Source organism: Eschscholzia californica, unplaced genomic scaffold (assembly GCF_041429995.1).
Source record: "Eschscholzia californica isolate CP2 unplaced genomic scaffold, dmEscCali1.0.p SCAF_1, whole genome shotgun sequence".
NCBI classification, from domain to species: Eukaryota; Viridiplantae; Streptophyta; class Magnoliopsida; order Ranunculales; family Papaveraceae; genus Eschscholzia; species Eschscholzia californica.
The window spans coordinates 78,031,834-78,053,088 of NW_028238198.1; the positions used below are offsets into that span (position 1 = coordinate 78,031,834).

General features: G+C 35.5%; 1 protein-coding gene, 1 long non-coding RNA gene and 1 pseudogene across 3 annotated transcripts; 2 read left to right on the forward strand and 1 right to left on the reverse strand.

Moving 5' to 3' along the window:
- The first annotated feature begins 5,594 nt into the window (after nucleotides 1-5,594).
- LOC147569461 (uncharacterized) lies at nucleotides 5,595-8,064 on the forward strand (annotated as a pseudogene). Its single transcript, XR_015231270.1, has 7 exons — nucleotides 5,595-5,752; nucleotides 6,023-6,106; nucleotides 6,226-6,280; nucleotides 6,449-6,499; nucleotides 7,137-7,227; nucleotides 7,301-7,378; nucleotides 7,751-8,064. The product of XR_015231270.1 is annotated as an uncharacterized LOC147569461 (transcript).
- Nucleotides 8,065-8,439: 375 nt separating this feature from the next.
- On the forward strand, nucleotides 8,440-8,926 carry LOC147569462 (uncharacterized). The gene is made up of 2 exons (XR_015231271.1): nucleotides 8,440-8,557; nucleotides 8,745-8,926. It is a non-coding gene; the product is annotated as an uncharacterized LOC147569462 (long non-coding RNA).
- Nucleotides 8,927-13,999: 5,073 nt separating this feature from the next.
- LOC147569463 (ent-kaurenoic acid oxidase 2-like) lies at nucleotides 14,000-17,476 on the reverse strand. The gene is made up of 8 exons (XM_086672004.1): nucleotides 17,223-17,476; nucleotides 15,649-16,126; nucleotides 15,209-15,472; nucleotides 14,911-15,000; nucleotides 14,750-14,828; nucleotides 14,555-14,661; nucleotides 14,359-14,480; nucleotides 14,000-14,260 (listed from the first exon to the last, which is right to left on the reverse strand). Exons 1-8 carry the CDS (start codon nucleotides 17,456-17,458, stop codon nucleotides 14,152-14,154), a joined length of 1,485 nt encoding a protein of 494 aa, XP_086528130.1. The 5' UTR covers nucleotides 17,459-17,476; the 3' UTR covers nucleotides 14,000-14,151.
- Between the last annotated feature and the right edge of the window lie 3,779 nt (nucleotides 17,477-21,255).

Here is a 21,255-nt window from a genome sequence, read left to right on the forward strand (position 1 = left end):
GTATACAAATCCTTGGTGATGATTGTTGTTATCTTCTTAATATTTCTTTTATCTTCTTATATCAACTCCTTTTCCTACCCACTTACTGATCATGTAGGAGTGTGCTTGTCGCTTACTTGTAAATGATGTTTATATTTTCTAATTGTGCGGTTCGCCTGAACCTTAATTGTCTAACTCAAATATATTGTTGAGGCGAATTAAACATTATGAGTCAAAGAAAGACATATCTTGACATCTTGACCTCGAAAAATAAATATTACTTCAGTCCAATACCCTTTGTGTTGTGGATTTTTTTTTTGGTTAAGAGTCATTATTAAAGTATTGAGACAAGGAAGGTCATCCCAGTATCATAGTTTCTAGTATCTTTTATTGTCCTTCAACAAAAAAAAATAGTATCTTTTATTGTCATTCTGCATAGTGTTTTAGAAAAAGGGCACAAAAAAGCGGCTAGTAGGCCATGTGCAAAGAAAAATGAAAATTGAATAGTATCAAATATATTTCATCATAGTATTCCTTCTTTAAAGTTCTAAAATGATAATAATTGATGATTTATCAACTTTAATCATCAATTCTTTTTAAATAAATAATTCTATTATGCTATTACCATATTGAATTCATGATTTGATTGAACTATATTAATACTTGAATTCTCTATAATTATGTATACATATTAGATACTTCCATCCATTTTCCTATACAATGAGGTAATCTTATGAAATAACCATTGTGCACTTATAAAATACTAATTAACCAACATCATTATCTTGACATGTAAAATGTTGGTACAAAATTTTATAATAGACCAATCACTTCCAAGCAAAATTACCTACACATATAGGCTGTGAGTTATGTTTACTATGAAGTCTAATTTACAAAAAGTATAGTCAAAACAAAGAGGAGATGATTTGTATATAGTAAAGTTGAACTTTTTCATGTATTTTCATATCTCTTCTTTATACAAAAGGGAAAGTAAAAAAGAAGAAGAAGAAATGAGCTTTTCCTAGACTAGCTAATTCATCTTAGAACCTTCTATTAGACCCATTTCTTGATTAAATCCACTAATTAATGGTTGATCATCCCTTCCATTGATAAATTAAGGAGCTCATCACCCTTAAAACCTAAATACTTAACTCTAAACATAATTCCTAAATAAACAACACAAATCATAAACAACTTCATGTACATTATACCAATCAAACTTTCATCTTTCTAGAGATTAAAAGACAAGAAAAAAAACCATTATCACCTTCTCTATTAGCTTGATGAAGTTCTATCTCTGTGTTATATATATATATATGCTTCATGGATATTGTTGGTTGCTTTGTAAGCCCATGTCATTGTGTTGCTTTGAAGGAGCTGAAAATTGGATTGGAATTCCTTTTGGTAAAAACCCAAGAAAATAACCAGAAGAATTTTTAGAATATTTTGGTTTAAGTTGAAAAGTTTGAGAGGAAGTAGTAGTAGTAGTGAAAATTCTTGAACTTCCATGGCTTGAATGAGAAATGAAAATGAAGAACAAGAAGAAACAGAGGAAAAGAAGTGAGTGTCTTTTCCAGAGACCCATTTTGCTAAATTAGTTAGATAAAAGATTGTACATGGATATGCGTTCTAGTTCTATTAAACAAAATAAGAGAGAGAGAGAGAGAGAGAGAGAGAGAGAGAGAGAGAGAGAGAGAGAGAGAGAAGAAGGGGTTGAGTGCTAGAAACATGAAAAGATATAAATGTTGGATTTGGTATTGGTGATGAGACAGAGGGAGAGAGAGAAGGGAATGGTGGATGAGATCATAGGACATGGCATTACTATTGTTGAGATGGGAGCAAGTAATCTTCCTTGACAAAGCCTTAGCTTGGTCCCACTTTTGTACAGATACCACTCCCATATTCCTTCTGCCTTGACCACAAATTGATAAATCACAACTGTTTATATGAGATCAATGTCATCTCGATGAATAGTGTCCAATTTCTAAATTTGATGTTAACAAAATATTGGCCCCATATAGCTGCACCAAAAGGGACAACTACTGTTTATCTGAGATCAATGTCATCTGGATGAATAATGTTCAATTTATAAATTTGATGTTAACAAAATATTGGCCTAGTTCAACAAAAAAAAAAAAAAACCAAAATATTGGCCCCGTATAGTTGCACCAAAAGGGACAACAATAGGAAACCAAATCTACAGTGAGAAAGATGAACTAGTATTTGAAAATGGCTTTTCTTATAGGAAGAACACTATTTACAGAGCCCTGTTTGAGGAGGGCGGGAAGGGCGTCCGCCCTGGCCCCCACCTCAAAAGGGCCTACTTCCTATAAAAGGGCCATAGTCAAATTTTTTATATTATACAATACCTACTTAATCATCTAATTGTTGCTAGCTTTGCTGGGAAGGGTGGTTGGTGTTCATGTAGCAGACTCGGGTTTGAGTCTATAGTGCCACATTTTGAATCTTTATTTTTGCTCCACTACTACACTTTGTCTTAACCATTTTGTTACCTTAGGTGTATTTCGTTAATTTTTGAAGTGTTTTTTAAGGAATAGAATGCTAAGTGTTTTTTCACAAAAAAAACTAATAGTACATGAATACACACGTGTGAATCATCTATGAGTTTCATCATCTTACATTTTGTTCAATTTTTTGCTCGTAATTTATTTTTGTACGAAAGGCCCGCAATTAAGTTTCGCTCAGGGCCTTCAAATTCTCAGCCACGACTCTGACTATTTAGTGAAGGCAGTACGTTAGAAAGATCAATTTATGTATTTACTCTTCCTTTACCAAATTAGTTTAAGGGGGGGGGGGGGGGGGGGGGGTTATAACGATCATTGAATAAATAGTGCCAAAATAGAAGGACTTAGATAATAATAAATCTAATATTTTATTTACTTGTAGTTTCTCTCACATAAACAACCAAAACCCTAATATCATCACTACTATCAACATCACCATTAGTATTAAAAAACTTGCAAAGTTTACCATCACTATAGTCTTAATTTCGAGATTTTAAAGATGCCTCAAGATCTCATGGATGAGGAACCACCGTTAGTGAAGGAGACAACCTACATCAAGAAAGAAGTTTCCTTTGACATAAACGTAGACATCGACTTAAACGAAACCATCGACTTTAACAAGGACATCGACTTAAACAAAGTTATCGACTTAAACAAAGACATTTATAATGAAGATAATATGTCTCAGGTAAAGAAATATCATTTTCTTGTATTCTTCTATGGTTGAACAAACGTTTTAGGGTTTTAGGTCGTTTTTTTTTCGTAAAGAATTTTCGGTTGGATCGACTGAAAAAGACAACAAATTTCGGTAGGGTCGGCTGAAAAAGACAACAAATTTTGGTCGTAACGGCTGAAAAAGATGACAAATTTCGGTTGGGTCGATTGAAAAAGATAACAAATTTCAGCTGGTCCCGCTGAAAATAACAATAAATTTCGGCCGAGATGGTTGAAATTAGTCCGTTTTTTCAACCGCTCTGGCCGAATTTTTTTAAATTTTTTCAGTTGGTATTCATGAATTTTTATTTTTTTTTTTTTGTTGAGAAATGAATTTTTATTTATGCTATGCGAAATTTCTTTTTATGTAAATGTCACTATATATTTTTCGAGTTACATCCTTGTTTGCATTCTTCATTGCAACATTAATACTTGAAATCTTCAAAAGTTACTTTAATTAGTGTTAAAACCCTAAAAATCTATGGAGAAATCAAGCAATAACAACAATTACGAACTCTCTATGGAGATGAGTGTTGTGTTAGTCATCTAGGGTTTAGGTTTCTATCTCTATATCTCTCTTTTTGATAGAATCAAACAGATTTATGGCTTTTCTCCTTTTTAAGATGTTTATCTCTCTTCTTTCTCTTTGATTTGATCAAAGGTTTTAGTCGAACAGGATTCTCTCTTCTCTCTCGAAGGTTTTTAGTCAAACAAGAGGATACTCTCTTGTTCTCTTTTGGTCCAAAATAGTTCGATGGGAGGGACCAAAGTATAATTTGAGATATTTTGAAAAAAAAATGTTTATCTCTCCCTATTCTAAAAAGAGTGCTCTCCCTATCTAATGACTAATGCACTGCCTTTGCTAAAAAAATGCCCTTCCTATACCAAAACCCTTGAAAATTTATGAAGCAATAAGCAAAGTAATACTTTCCTTTTTCATCAAAAGATAATTGTGAGAAACGTGAACTTGTATTGGACCCTCATTTTTGCGTCACTTTTTATCTCGTGTTGAACAATTTAGGATGGAGAATACAAAATAATGAAATGACATAACATATCTGTAATCTCCTTTCCCCAACCAATCCACGAATACTCCTCGTACCGATAAGAGTATGTTTGTAGACACATGTTGGAGATATCAATTCTATAGACAAACTGTACACTAGATATTTTTCTATAGATATTTATTATTGTTTTTATTAGGGAGTACTATAATTTAAGACTTTTGTGAAATTAGTGTTATAATATTAGTATTATCGTATCGTATTAAATGACGTACTTTTACCGTCGTTTCAAATATATCTTCTCGGACTTTAGAAGACACTTCTGAATTTTGATGGACACTTAGAAACATTTATTCCTATTATTCTAGTATAAAATGTTTTTATTAATATTTTAAAACTATCTCATTGAAGGTTAACAACTCCATGAGTATTTCAAATATCCTAAACGAAAAAACACATTTCAGATAACTACTGCCCATGTATTCATTCACCACCTCTTTAAGTGTCCATGAACTTTGTATTTGTGTTTACGTTATGTTATTGCTTTCACTCAAAAAAAAAAAAGGCCAGCGCTTTGGGGAAAGCTAAATAGTTTTCGGGGTGTGAAATTTTAAAGGGAATATGTAAAATTTTAGAGATTTTCCGGGGAAATAAAAAAAAACACTCCACCTCACCTCAATCTATCTCCACCTCACCTCACTCTCTCTCCACCTCACCTCATTGTCTTCTCCGATTTGGTCGCCGGCCGGAAAATTTTCCGGCAGGCGACCATTAAATTTTTTTTTTTTTTTTTTTTCACTCTCTCTCTCTCTAGAAACTCCGGCGAAGGGGTTTCCCTTCGTCGGAGTCCCGGTCTGTTGAAGAACAGACCGATCTGGCCTGTTCTTCAACAGACCGGAACTCCGGCGAAGGGAAACCCCTTCGCCGGAGTTTCTAGAGAGAGAGAGAGTGAGGTGAGGTGGAGAGAGAGTGAGGTGAGGTGGAGAAGTATTTTGCTTTCCCCCTAAATAAAATTGTCAAACAAAATTGACCAATTTTTGACCAAGTCTTCACACCCCGGAAACTTTTTAGCTTTCCCCAAAGCGTTGGCCAAAAAAAACTCTGCAAATAGATTAGATTAGATTACCCATGCGTGATGATTAAAAGATTTAGTAATACTAATTAAAAGAAAAAAAAGAGGATGATTAGATTATGGGTTGGGCCCATTTGGTAGAAAAGTGAGGTTGTGTCCTTTCGGTTAGTTGAGTTCAACCCAGTTTTTAAGGGAAATTTTATATACACACTTTACTAATCTATAACTGTCACATCTTGACTTGGTAAATTAATTTTGACTTAAGTCAATCAACAAGGTTTCTCTCTAAGGTTGGCTAATGCCCTAGTTTTGTTCTTCTCAATGGATTTCATTGATTCATGTCACTAAACCCTAGCAAAACCCTTTTAGTGATATCTTTTCCTAATTCAGGAATCTAATCTTGTGACTAAAACCCTTATTTGATTTTCCTTGTTTCTGATTTCTCTTCGTCCTAGAAGGCAAGAATAATTGATTTTCCTTGTAGCTTTTTGTTTGTATATTTAATTTTATTCTTTGTTTAATTTGCTTTGATTTAAGGCATGATTTTCCTGTTGGGCAACTGACATTTAGGTATAAAAATCTGATTTTGATTGGGTATTGAGTGAATACAATTGAGTCTTATTTGATTGTTAATTATCATTCAAGTTTAGGGTTTTTCATTCTTTGTGAAATAAAATGATGTGCTATATGAGTTAGGGTTTCTTCTAATAAAGCTATAACTTCTGCAGGATTTGAAATTTTTTCTCCAACTTGACAATGACTAAGTTTCGAAAGCTCGGGCGACCTAGTGGTCATCGTATGTCTGTGCTAAGGTCTGTTTCATCTTCAACCCTCTCAAATTTTCTTGCTCAAATTATGTAATGTGCTTAGTGCTTTGATTTTGTGTTTTTGGGGATATGTAACTTTTTTAGGGTTCTGGTTATTTGGTTAGAACAATGGTTTCTCAGTTGGCGAAGCATGAGCGAATAGAAACTACAGTTGCAAAGGTAACTAGTTCTGTTATCTCTGTTCTTCCTTAGTATATTAAGGTTCCTAAATCTATTCCATCAGTCCTACAGGATTTGTTTATTTTCAGTAAATCCATGTTAGTTTAGTGTATTCTTATTAATTTCTAGCTAGATAGATGATAAAGTAGGTTCTTTCTTCGTTTGCAGGCAAAAGAAATTCGGCGTCTTGCTGATAACATGGTGCAGCTCGGGAAAGAGGTAAACTAGATTTTGCTCCTTCGAATTTGGCATCTAATTGCTTATTGTGGGTGTTTTCTTGTTCTTGACATTATTGTTTTATATGTGCTATAACTGTAAATATGCGGGCTTTGTCTTCGTGAACTATGTTTCTGAATACCTCTATGTTCATATGTTATCTGACATTAGTAGATGCATCGATCTCTCATCCAAGTATAACGATGTACGGGTTTTTCATTTTGTGGGTATTTTAGTTTACATGCAAACATAGTCCTAGTTGAGCTTCTAATGTGAGTTTGGATGCTAGGATTCAAGAAAATAGAGGAGATTTTTGTGTTTAAGGTAACATGGAAAAATCTATACATTATAATAATTTTTTTTTCGGATTCTCCAAGTTTCTTTGCATTTACATTTCACAGTCCCCTTCCTCCATTCACCTAGCTATTCAGAAATTTTATCTGAATTCGGCTTTCCGAAAATAAAAATATGAATTAACAACTGGCTAAACGCCTAAACCTATCTAGCTATGATTTCGGCAGGCTATGAGGCACGTATTATGAAATTCTTAAATCTAACAAATTTAGGATGTTTGTGTTTGTTGTTGTATTTGTATTTGTATTTGTATTTGCGACCCCGTTTCGATATTTTACCATTACAGGGTACTCTCTCTGCTGCAAGACAAGCCGCTGCCTTTGTGCGAGGAGATGATGTCATTCACAAGCTATTCACAGAGTTGGCTATCGCTACAAGTAAGATTTTGAAAATTGATGCACTTCGTTTTATCATCTCCATAAACTTACATGGAGCTTATTATGTAATCAGAGATAGGGCGGGAGGATACACTAGATTGCTCAGAACTCGTATCCGAGTAGGAGATGCTGCATCTATGGCCTATATTGAGTACGTGCCGTTTTTATAACTTTGTCTTCTAATCTTATTCTCTACCTTAATGCAAATAGTTTTCCCGGCAACCTTTATTACAACTCTGTCGTTTATGTCCCAAGAGAGGTCTAAGGTGGAAATTTTAGTTTGAAGTTCAGTGGACAATCCCATGCCACTTCAAAATTTTCGCTTTTTTTTTTCCTTTTGAATCTTCCATGTGTGACATGAAAGCTGAAAACTCTACTTGCCTGCAGCATTACACAAACTTTGTTTGTTGCCTTGTAATTATCTAAGTAATTTCTCTCTTTGTATGTGTGTGTGTGTGTATATTTGTGTGTGTGTTAACGGTAGGTCGAATCGTAAAACATCAAACTGTTGTTTTTTGGGCAGGTTTGTTGACAGAGAGAATGAACTTAGGCAGGCAAAACCTTCAGCCCCTCAACCACCACATAGACCAGCTATGGATCCATGGACAAGGTCCCGTCTTACCAGGCAATTTGCTCCCCCTAAAGCGAATGAAAACACCCGTTCGGATATCTGAATATACTCAAGTTTTGCCAGCAGTAGTTGACCATTTCAGTTTTCTATTTGTAGACGGTTTTTAGAAGGTGTTCTTTCGCATTTTTAACTGATTTGACAACATATATAGAAAAAAAAATGATGGTTTCATCAGTTCTAATAGAAATTGAATAAACTTCACTGAACTCAGTTTTTATGTTGATCAGAGCAAGCGACCACATGGGATTACGATAACAGTAAGTAGAAATTTTATATTAATCCTGATAAATAATAAAAGCAAACTATCGTTACTATATGTCGTTTTTTGTTCTTCTTCTTTGCAAGAGTCAGTGTGATTTTTACAGAAGATTGGCAGTTAGCTTAGTCCTAACCCCTTTTCGCTTCAACTGGTATACACATAGCACCTTTTTACACTGCCAACAACATGTCACTGATTTTAGTTCTTTTTATCAACTTCTCACGGAGTAGAATGTTTGAATTTGAGGGACTAGTTGCGTTCTCTGAGCATGGGTTGATGATCAGATTGTGGTAGCTCGAATCTGTATGGTGGGAGAAACTTAGTTAAGTTCGGTCCGGATCCAGTGTACTACACTCATTTTGGTTCCTCCTTAAAAAGGATTCTCACCAAATTCTTCTAGGTCAAGCATTACAGGACATGATAGACAATTCTCTTCTCCTGTAATTAGATAGAATCATGGATCTTTAAAGTTTAAACTATCCATCACTCCATTCATCTGCTACCAGTTTTTCTTGTTCTTTTTTTTCCCATAATGGGTTCTCATGGATAATATGTTTCGAACTGCCAAGAGATCAGATTCTTTCTCCTTTTCTAAAGTCATAACCATATATGTCTTATTTGCTGCAGGAAAGAACAAGGGCATTGAACGATGCGGAAAATCTACAACTCTTGCTCCATAATCTCACACTTTCTTATAGGTTACAGTGGGTAGGCGAAAGGTTTTTATGTTCCTGTAAATTCTGTATTTTCCTAAAACCAGTTATCCACATGTATATTTTAATGCTTATGGAATAGACTCACATTAGGTATAACCCATGCTTAGGGTACACGTACCTCTACCGACTAGGTCGCAAGTTTTTTGTCAATCTTTCTTAAAGGGTACACCTATTGGGGTACGACAGGTTGCATTATAGGCCATAATCTGACATTCTGACCCGCAGTTCCTTTGGTTAACGGTGGATGATTCTGTCTCATTGATAATCAGTTAATCACATTGAAAAGAGATTCATGGTCTATGATAATCACAATAAAGTGCCTCATGAAGGGAAAGGAATAACAAGACAAAGACTAAATGAAAAGACCCTAAAGGTCGTAAATGAAAAGATCATCAAGATCGATAATGAAAAGACCCTAAAGGTCATAAAATTTATTGTACTAGAACATAAATTGCCAACAAGAGAACCACTGCCGCCATCACTGGAAAATCGCCCCCACCACTACGAGGAAACTACCGCCAGTACTAAGAAACCACCATGACCAAACCACAAAACCACCACCATCTCAGACCACAAAACAGACCACTACCATCCCCATCGAAAAGCCATTGGAAAACCACCAAACCAAGAAAACATACCACCACCATCACTTTCGTTTAAACCACCGCCACCACCATACAAAACAGATCAAACCACCACCATCACTTTCGTTTAAACCACCGCCCCACCATACAACACAAATCAGACCACCATCACTATCGTTTAGACCACCGCGACCACCATATATCAGAAATTAGACCACCATCTCTGAAGTTTTCTCTAGAAAACGGTTATAGAGAGAGAGAGAAAGGTTTAGAACGATTTCTTCCCACTTCAGAAGAGGGTTTTTGATGCAACTGCAAAATAACATTAGAATTTTATGTTAAGTGGGGGAGTGACAAGTCAGGATCGGATGACCTACAGGAAGATTTTCCATTTTTAGTAGTTTCCGAATTCTATATTTTCTTAGATTTAGTAGTTTCATAATATTAGTTGTTTTAGGGAAGATGTTCTAGTTTTTAACAGTTTCTCAATTTTGGTTATTTTCTTAGTTTTTAGCAGTTTTATAGATTCAAGTTATTTTAGAGTTTTAGTAACTTTAGACTTCTATTATTTTAAGGTTTCAAGTCTACAAATAAGCCTTTTATTTTCATTGTGAATGGAGCTTAGTTTATTGAATAAAATTTTATTTGATTTAATCAATCATAGAGGAGCGATCTCTATACTTTTTAATCTCTTGCCTACTACGCGCTGCAACAGTTGATACCGGAGCTTGCGTCGATATTTAACAATGTCACCGAGAAGACAACCTGTTAGAGGTAGGGAGGATTAGGGGTGTACTCGAGTCGAGCCGAGCCAAGTAGTAAGATGTTCAAGCTCGGTTCGTGTATTTGACCGTCGAGCTCGAGCTCGAGCTCGTTCGAGTAATTGTTCAAGCTCGGTTTGTATAAGTTTGAAAGAGCTCGAGCTCGAGCTCGCATTCTTTTAAGTTCGTTTGTCAAAATACTTCAAATGAAAACTTTCTAAATTATCAAAATACTTCAATGATCATTTGTCACATACAATAATAATGATTCATAATTCATATTCCTATTATTTTTTAATGGTTGATATTTCATGTACAAGTTTCAATACTAATACGTAATTATGTACTACAATATTATAAGTATGTTAAACGAGTTGTTCACGAGTAGCTCGTGATACACTAAAGAATGATCAAGCTCGGCTCGTTTACATAAACGAGCATGATTTTGAGCTCGTGTGAAGCTCGTGGTCGTTAATATTCGAGTCGAACACGAGCAATAGTCGAGCCGAGCTCGAGCAGCTCGTTAAGAGCTCAACTCGTGTACCTCCCTAGGGAGGACCCCATAGATATTGTTAACGAAAGAGCTGAAGCTGTAAATCAACGATTTGACGACGTTGACGAATGGCGGCAACAGATGACTCAAATGATGAAAGAATTTACGCATCGGTTAGATGCCTATATTGTTCATCAAAGGGAACCGACTTCCCCAAATCGTCACTCGGTAAGGGATGATGAATTTTCTGAAGTTGATTTTCATAATCCTTTTGCTAGGGACGTTCGGGGAAGAAGGAATCAAACTAATCACGATTCTCGGTGATGGGAAGCGGGACTGAGGATTGATATCCCGAAAGTCAGAGGGCATGTTCAACCTGAAGAATTCCTCGACTGACTAACTATGATTGACGATATTCTAGAGTTTAAGGGGATACCTCAGGATAGATAGGTTCCTCTTGTGGCTACTAGACTTCGTGATAGGGCTGCTGCATGGTGGCAGCAACAGAAGCTGGTGTGGTCTAGAACAGGGAAATCAAAGGTAACTTCGTGGAGGAAGATGAAGAAATATATGCGTGCAACTTTTCTTCCACATAACTACACCAAGTTAATGTATCAAAAATCACAACAAGTGAAACAAAGAAAGAACACTAGTTTTCAATTCGACAAGAAGAAAATTGTGTTGCTACCTAGTAGAAAGATTCCTCCTACAACTAACAAAGGTGACAATTCAAATTTGTTATCTTATGAGTTGTTCATTGAGGAGGTTGAACAAACTGATGTTGAATATATGATGATTTGTAAAGAAAGTAATATTGTGGATGAGGTGAGTCCATATTCTGTTTCCCTAACATTGGAAGATCGCGAATGTTTTTCCTACAGATCTATCTGACGGTTTACCACAGCTAAAAGATGTTCAACATCAAATAAATCAATTTCCTAGTGCGACTTTACCGAATATAGTTCATTATAGGGTTAGCCTAGAGGAACACAAGGAGTATGAGGAGGGAGAGCATGTTAGGGTTGGTTTAACCAAAGACAAATTCCTAATGGGCGAAAATAACACGTTCTCAACAAAGAAAATCGGATCACTAGAGATACTTGAAAAAATTAATCCGAATGCTTATCTTCTGAAATTGCTAAGTCATGTGCACTCCTCGGATGTTTTTAATGTCAAAGACTTATTACCATATTCTGAAGATGATTCGGACGAGGACGATTCAAATTCGAGGTCGAATTCTGTCCAACCCGGGGAGGATGATGCAACTGACAAAATAGCATTAGAATTTTATGCTAAGTGGGGGCGTGATAAGTCAGGGATTGGATGACCTAGAGGAAGATTTTATATTTTTAGTAGTTTCCGAATCCTATATTTTCTTAGTTTTAGTAGTTTCAGAATATTAGTTGTTGTAGGGAAGATGTTTTAGTTTTTAGTAGTTTCTCAATTTTGGTTGGCAGTTTTCTGGATTCTAGTTATTTTAGAGTTTTAGTAACTTTAGACTTTTATTATTTTAAGGTTTCAAGTCTATAAATAAGTCTTTTATTTCCATTGTGAAGGGAGCTTAGTTTATTGAATAAAGTTTTGTTTGATATAATCAATCATAGAGGAGCGATCTCTATACTTTTTAATCTCTTGACTACTACGCGATGCAACAGTTGGTACCAGAGCTTGCGTTGATCTTTAACAAAGAGCTAGAGTGACCAACTCATCCTGACTCTGAAAAGGTATTCATAGGTGCATTCCTCTAGTCAAAGACTTGTCTATGTGGGAAGTGGGAGACGGTAGTTGCATTCATATTTAGCATGATAATTGCATTCCAGGAAAGTTAGCTTTGAACGTAGTTCCTAAGCATACTCATTTTTATTACGTCGATTAACTCAGGAATGATCAAAATCATTGGAACGTAGAATTGTTGCATGAATTGTTTGATGAGCATACCTGTGATTCAATCCTTTCTATCCCTCTGAACGGTCAACACACACATGATTCACTGAAATGGGCTCTCACACAAAATGACACTTTTTCGGTTTCATCACTTTACAAACACCTCACTTGTTTCCAAACAGTCGAATTTAACGATAAAATTATTAGAATGATTTATGGAAACTTGAGGTAACCCCTAGAATCAAAAATTTTATGTGAAAATTAAGTCTCAGTATTGTCCCGTTTTATGATATTTTGAGTCCTTTTATGAATTTTCCATCTATATTATGCCTTTTGTGCAATGAAACGAACGAAACATGGCGACATTTTTTATTAGGATGAGATAAGCAATGGGCTTCATAGAGATAAAATGGATGGAAGCTCTTTCAAAGACTGGATTACTCAGTTGGGAGTGATAAAAAACGATATTTCTCCAACTGATATATCTCTCACGTCGAAATTAATGATTGCCATAAGGTATTGTTGGAAGGAAAGATGCTCAAAGGTCTTTCAAGATACTAACCCCTCAACTGAAAGAGTTCTCAACCAAGCCAAATGGATGATAGTAAAAATGATAAAAAATACCTATAGATAGTTCAACTTTGAGTTCACATCCTTCGGAATATCAGTTGTTCGATATATGTATAAAGTTTGATGCATCTTTTAAACGGACTACTGAAGATGCTGGAATTGCCTTCGTTGTATTTGATAATACAGGTAAAAGCATTGCCGGAGAATCAAAAGTCATCCGATGTCGATCAATAGACGAAGGAGAGAGTCGATGACGCTTTTGTGGGCAGTTCGATGGGCCATCTATAAGGCACAGCGAAGGGTGCTTTTTGTGGAGACTCCAAGAATGTTATTAACATGTTGAACCAAAAGGATGGAAGAACATATCACTTACACTGGACAGCGGTTCATGTTTTGGATAATATTAATTAGGAGTCTTACTACTACTTTTGTTAATGTAAAGTTTATGTATGTTAATCGTTCTGTTAATATAAAAGCGGACAAACTTGCTAAGTGGTCGAGAATGCATAAAACATCTAGATCATGGTTGTTCAAGCAAGTCTCTTCTAGCTGCAACGATCTCATATGTAACTTTAGTTATGTTTAATGATATTGTAGTTTCCTTAAAAAAAATCCCCTTTTTAGGAGTCACAAACTTGTCATTGAGGAGGGCCAATTGCTAGTTGGAAGAGACTCCATCCTTTGGGGAACCCAACCAAAGGGCTCCCCTGGAGAACCCACTGGGGCCTATGCTTCCAACTATTTAAATTTGGGAGCCCAGTCCTTAACAGTAGAGTTTGCTCTAATAGCTTCCTCCCAATATCACAGGCCATAACACGATGAAAAAAATGAAGATGAGGATGAAAACCAAAAAAATGAAGAAGGAAAGCGAAAGTTGAAAATTTCCAAGTCATCACTGAAATGTCTCAAGTTTCCTCAAAGGAAATCTAAGGACATGTATTCATTAGCACAATCATACTCATGTCTAGAGATTATTTAAAAGTAAACTTAAAGCATTATCATATCTTCTTTTCTATTCTTCTAACTTCACACTGAAGAAGCGGTTGAAACCCTCTTAATTCTTGCTAAGCAATTGTCTTTAGGCCTTGGGTGGGGTAGGTAACTTAATGGGCAATCGGGGTTGAGTCGTTCGAGCCTGCAATTAAGATACAATATAAGTACACATCTTAATCGTGGCTTTATTTTCTAAAGAAGAAATGAGACATAAAGAGAGGAGAACAACATCGAACTTACTCATAATTAAGAAGAAAGTGATGTAGGAAAATGGAGACTTCTAGCTTGGCAAGATCATTTCCCGGGCACAAGCGACTACCCGCTCCGAATGGAAGGTAAGTTCCGGGTCTTGGTGTATAATTCTAGAGAAATCATAAAAATAAAAATAAACCTTCATTTTTTTGCTTTAAAAAACAACCCTTTGAAGAATACTTACATCCCATCTAGATGGATTGAACTCCTTTGGATTAGGGTAAACTTCAGGATCCATGTGAACATTTCTAAACCAGATTTGAACTCTCCATCCCTTTGGTATGGTGTAACCTACCCATGAAAAATACAAGATATAAGTTAAAAGTATTGAACTAGAATTGAGAAGAAGAAACCTAAGAGATTTAGTAAAGAAACTAACCTTTAACATTGACATCAGCAAGTGCCTCGCGAAAAACCATTAACGAGATATTAACGAGACGTAAAGTCTCATCAACCACCTAAAGAATGAAAAATTGCTTCTTAATATACACGTTAATTCCCTCATGGTATTTACATATTGTATACTTGAATTATACATACCTTAGAAAGATATTTCATTTGTCGAACGTCATTAAGCGTTAGCCCTTTTTGTGTAGATGGTATGTTTTTCACAATTTCTTCTTGTTCAGCCTGCAATATGCCAAATTTTTTCCAAAAATTAATTTCTAACCAATCGAATATTAATGATATGTAGTTATTTCTTACTTACATATAGCTTATATGGGGAAAATGTGTTCTTCTTGGTATGAATTATAATCGAAGTTAACAATTTATGGTTTGAATATGGCCCAAACTCGAATTCCATGTAAAGGATAATCCTACAATTTTTACAAATTACCTTGGCTTTTTTAAAACATTCCGAGTTTGCTTGTAAGAAGACAGTGGCCCACATAGTTATGTGACCAGATGATTCATGGCCGGCGTTCAAGTACATTACAAGAACATCGATAATTTCTTCGTCATCCAATCTTCTACCCTTTTCGTCTTCAACCTCCATTAAAGCATCCATCATATCTTTCTTTATAGGAGCTGCAATTTTTGTTCTCTTCTCCCTCCTTTCATCCAAAATAGCTTGAAGAATTGCAACTAGCTTTTTCCTAGCCTACATAACGTTAGTTTATGTATGTATAAGTGGCTACAATACATTTAAAATGAAGGAAAATGCCAGTTGGCCTGACAAAAATCGTTCCAAATAGTCGGACCATTTGGGTCACTTTTTCTTGGGCCACGTATCATCGCTGTAAACTAAATGCCAAATTTAAAAAAAAAAAATGTTACCTTTAGAGCTTTATAGTATGGGAAACCAGGAAAGTTAATGGCCATAGCTCTTACTCCATAATTCAAAGTTGTATACTCCTTTTCAAGAGATTCAACTACAGGGTTTTTCTCTGAGCTAAGGAAAATGTAAGTGATTATCCTAAATGTGAGCTTCCTTATTTGGGTTAAGAACTCAATTTGGCCCATATTAGCCCATTCCTTCAATTCTGACGCAACTGTTTCATCGATATATTTAAGGTACACCGATAATGCTTCATGACCATTGACAGGAGCGGCCGTGAGTCGACGCAGACGCTTGTGTTCTTCTTGAGAAATACTTGTAAATGATTTTTTCCCAATAAGTTCAACAGTTGATTTGGGCCAACCGGGCCTAAAATGTTCATCATCCATTAAAATTTGCCTACATGTTTCGGGTATGGTAACCATAATTGTTGGGCTTCCAAACATGAAAGCCTTGTATATTCCGGTTCGGCTAAACCTGCAAATTAAAGATAAGATAATGTTAAGTTGCCATTAGATTGGCTGTTAGTGAGATTCCTATGTCAAAAGTTCAATGTTTCTTTTATGCCTTTTGGGCTTTTGGCTAGTGTTGTTTATCGGGCCATCCCGGCCCATAGAGTAGACATGCCAAGCCAGCCCGGGTCAAATCTCGTTCCCGGGATTGATTTTGAGCCCAACGGGTCCGGCGTACCATTGAGCGTTGAGGCAAAGTCCGTCGCACCGAACAGCCCGATAAGTATCATTTCAATTTACAAGTATTCATATCTCTGTGTTTCCCTCAGTTTAAATTTATTGAAGGACCAAGCTAATGCACTGACTAGTCCCTGACTGGTCCCAGGGGGATTGAGATTTCTAGTTCAACAGGTCGGGCCGACACTATTTAAACCCGGGCATGGTAGGCCCGGTTGAAATCCGAACCGGCCCGTTAAGCAACACTAATTTTGGCCTAACAATCCTCAACTAGCAACTTCAATAATCAAATTGGAAGTAACAGTATCAAGCCCAAACTCAGTCTCGGGCTCAACCGAAGTCCTGGCCCAACAAAGATGAGGTTGTTGGGACAAATCACAAATGAAACCCTATAGGCCATTACCAGATTTGAGTAGATGGATCACCCAGTTGAGATCGGGAAGTCCTATATGAGCCCTTTATTGCTAAAGGCCACTCTTTTGGCTATGGGTGCGCCCTTAATGAATCTGGGTAAATCTAACCCGACCCAATCGGGTTGGAAGCCGATATATCTGTTTAAACTAGAAAGACATTTGCTACATTTGGTTCAAACTTAAGTGGCATCCAATATGTTAAAAATCAAAATCATCCGATAAACATTTGTACAAAATCAAAAGTAGATTAGTATTTGTTAAAGACTGTTCGACTAGATAAGTTAGAACTTTATAATTGTACAGCAAAATATAGTATTTTTCTAATTAAGAACACATAATTCTTTTGATAATTTGTCAACATAAAAAAGCTTTGGAATACACGTCTAATGTGTACTCGCATCAACATTTGAAACAGGTCGAATCATAAATACACACAAAACTTTGGGGAGAAAAAAAATAGTGAGAATATACCTAGCAAGGAAGCTGGTGATGAAGGAATCAGGATCTGAAGATTTAAAAGCTGTGAGGAATGACCACATATTTCCAATCAATGGCCAACCCAAATCACCAGGAGGAAGAGGGCCCCTCTTTTCACCCAATCTGGTTTCATAATACCACTCATTTGCTCTTTTAAGCACCCTATAGACTGCAAGAAAACCACCTAGAATAAGAGTAATCAAAACCACCCAAAAGTTTTCCAACTCCATTAGAATGAATTCAGAGAGAAGATTGGAAATCAAATTGGCTTATAGTGAGTTTTATAAAGACTTTTTAGTCTATATTGAGTAAGATGTTAAATTAAACTGATTAGCGGTCCTATGATTTGGCGTATGTGATATTTGGAAAGTAAATTAATGAAGAAAGTTAAACTTTGACTTGTTAAATCAAGTATTCAGAAAGAACAAGAAACATGTGTTTGTGAAACCGCCACACCAATAAATATGTGGGATAAGAGTGTAAAAAAGTCTTCCAAATCACTATAAGTGAAAATGTGAATATAATTACTTTCCAAAAATACAAGAGGATGAAAATAAATGTGAATAGTAATTACTTTCCAGAAAATACAAGAATGTAAAAAAGTTTTCCAAATCACTTTTAAATATTGATTACTATTTATTCTTGTTCTTTATTTGTTTTTGTTAAAAACTAATCAGTCTTGTTTGTAAACCTTTCTAAGTTTTATAGGTTTCTCAACAAAAAAAGAAGTTTTATAAGTGCCCAAGCTACTGCTGGTCGCACCTGTTTTCCTTATTAACCCTTTATTAAAGTGACTATAGCAAGAATTTGTGGTGTCGTTTCAACAAAAAAAAAAAAAAAAAAAAGAATTTGTGGTGTCTTTGGAACTTCCTTTTATATCAGAGTAATGCACAAATAGTCCAATATAAAAAATAAATTTGGTTCAAGGTTCAAACTTAACATAAGTTGGAACCTTGAAACAAATCAGGTAACTTTATGATATATGCAATGCTATCCAAAGCATAACCTTGCAGGAAGATACAATCAGATGGCCATTAACCAAATCAGGTAACTTTACGATCAACTCTATGTATTATAAACTGAGAACTAACAACAATATGTATGAAACGATGGAATGGAACTTCCTTTGGAACATCAACACTACCCCTAGAATCAACCTATTTTTATGAAAATGTTGTACGAATAGTCTACCAGTCAGAGACAAAACCGACAAATATATCGTTAATTTTTATACGTGCCCATACTGTGACAGCACAGAAACGATCACTCATGTATTACTTCAATGTTGTTATGCGAGATCTATCTGGTTTCATTTTCATATTATGATAGATAATATCACCAATGTTAAGAGGCTGGTTCTACAATGGAACGATCTTGAAGCGACCACAATTAACTTATATGCTAGAATGATGTGGTTTATTTGAAAAGCTAGATGTGAAAAATATTTTTCATTGCAGGAACAATCCCCAATGCAGGTAATCACTAAAATCAAAGGCATGACAACCATTAGTTCTACCAAAACAACCACACCAAGCGAGGCAAAACAAATGACTTGGACGCCGCCAGCAACACCATACCTCAAAATCAATGTAGATGCATCATTCACCTCCCTCATTGAACCTGCAGGTATTGGATGTGTAATGTTCGATGAACAAGCCAGTTTTGTAGCGGCCATAGCGGACACCACTAGAGAAAAAAATCCAGAAGAATGCTAATGTCGAGCAATCCTGTATGCAATGCAATGGGCATGTGACTTATGCATCCAATATATTCAGATCGAAAGTGATAATCAAAACCTTATCAGATACCTCCGCAACTCTAACGCATCCATTCAATGGAAATCCGGGAAATATATGGACGAAATTATCGCTCTCAAGGACAAGTTTGAAAGTATCATCTTTACGATACGACCAGACAGAACAATAGTCAGGCGGACATCTTAGCTAAATGGGGCAGGCAAAACCAGTGTCGACGTTCTTGGCACTCTTTCCAGGATTTCGCTAATTATTTCAGTTCTAGTGGTCCCTGATTGTACTTTTCTTTCAACAAAAAAAAAAGGTTCAAACTTAATATAAAATAGGTGAAAAGTCTAATTTTTTTGAATATTTATTTTTATCTCGTATAAGAAGCGCGAAACAGAATCATTTTCAACACTAACAATAGGCGTCTTTAAAACTTTAAAAGCAGAGTATGCTACAAACTCATCTCAAAAGAAGATTTGAATCAGTTATCAAATAAATAATTATATTGTTAATATATTTGAATCGTTAGTTGACACAACGAAAAATGTAATCGCAAACATAGTAAAATTCCTCTAAGGGTTTTTGGTCTTATATTGAAGAGTTATTTCTTTTTTGGCCCCTTATTTTGCGATCAACTTCCTTTATAGTCTTTTGTTTTTTGTAAATTCAAATTTGGCCCCCTTTTATTAACACCGTCAGTTAACTTCATTGGTTAATTCTTTTCTTTCCATAATTGTCCTTGTTATAAAAGTGATTTTATAAATTCAAATTTGGACCCCTTTTAAATACGAGATAAAAATAAATATTCAAAAAATTAGACTTTTTACCTATTTTATATTAAGTTTGAACCTTTTCTTTTTGTTGAAAGAAAAGTACAATCAGGGACCACTAAAATTGAAATAATTAGCGTCTTTAAAACTTTAAAAGCAGAGTATGCTACAAACTCATCTCAAAAGAAGATTTGAAACTATTATCAAATAAATAATTATATTGTTAATATATTTGAATCGTTAGTTGACACAACGAAAAATGTAATCGCAAACATAGTAAAATTCTTCTAAGGGGTTTTGGTCTTATATTAAAGAGTTATTTCTTTTGTGGCCCCTTATTTTGTGACCAGCTTCCTTTATAGTCCTTTGTTTTTTGTAAATTCAAATTTAGCTCCCTTTTATTAACACCGTCAGTTAATGGTTAGTTTCTTTCTTTCTATAATTTTCCTTGTTATAAAAGTGATTTTATAAATTCAAATTTGTACCCCTTTTAAATATGGGTTGATTCCCAAAAAAATTCAACTTATTAAAAAAAAAACTAGGGGGCCAAAATGAAATTTGTTTAAAAAACATTCAAAATACTTCTCTTACCTCCATCTCATCACCTCTATGTTCCATGTCATCACTCAACCGCCACCTCATCATCTTTTCCGGTGATGGTCGCCGACCGGCAAAAATTTTCGGCGACCATCAAACTAAAAAAAACTTGAAATTTATCTCTCTTCTTTCTTCTTCTCCTATCTCTCTCTCTTTCTACCGATCTCGCTCTCCTTATATACCCCTCTCTCTTTCTATCTATCTCCGGTGGAGGGGAGCATCCCCTTCGCCAGAGGGTCTGATTTCCAGACATTCAAAGTCTAGAAATTAGATTAGGACGGTCTGGTCGCCAAACCGTGAAGGTCTGGGGACCAGACCTTCCTCTGGATCTGGAACTCCAGGACCAGACCTTCAAACCTTTTGAAGGTTTGAAGGTCTGGTCGAAGTTTGGATTCCAAACCTTCAAATCTTTCGAATGGCAAGATCCTCCCGCGATGGGGGTCCTTCGTCGGAGATAGATAGATAGATAGAGAGAGAGAGAGAGAGTAGAAAGAAAAGAAAGAAGAGAGAGAGAAGGAATTTTTTTTAGTTTGATTGTCGCAGAAAATTTTTGCCGGCCGACGACCATCACCGGAGAAGATGATGAGGTGGCGGTTGAGTGACGACGTGGAACATAGAGATGATGAGATGGAGGAGAGAGAAGTGTTTTTTATATTTTTAAACAAATTTCATTTTGGCCTCATAGTTTTTCTAAATCAGTTGAAATTTTTTGGGATTCAATCTATATTTAAAAGGGGGTTAAATTTGAATTTACAAAACCACTTTTATAACGAGGGAAATTATGAAAAAAAAAAATTAACCACTAAAGTTAATTAACTGACGGTATTAATAAAAGAGACCAAATAACATGAGGCCATAAAGAAAGCTGGTCACAAACTAGGAAGTCAATTCATGATACATTTCCGCATCCAATAGCAT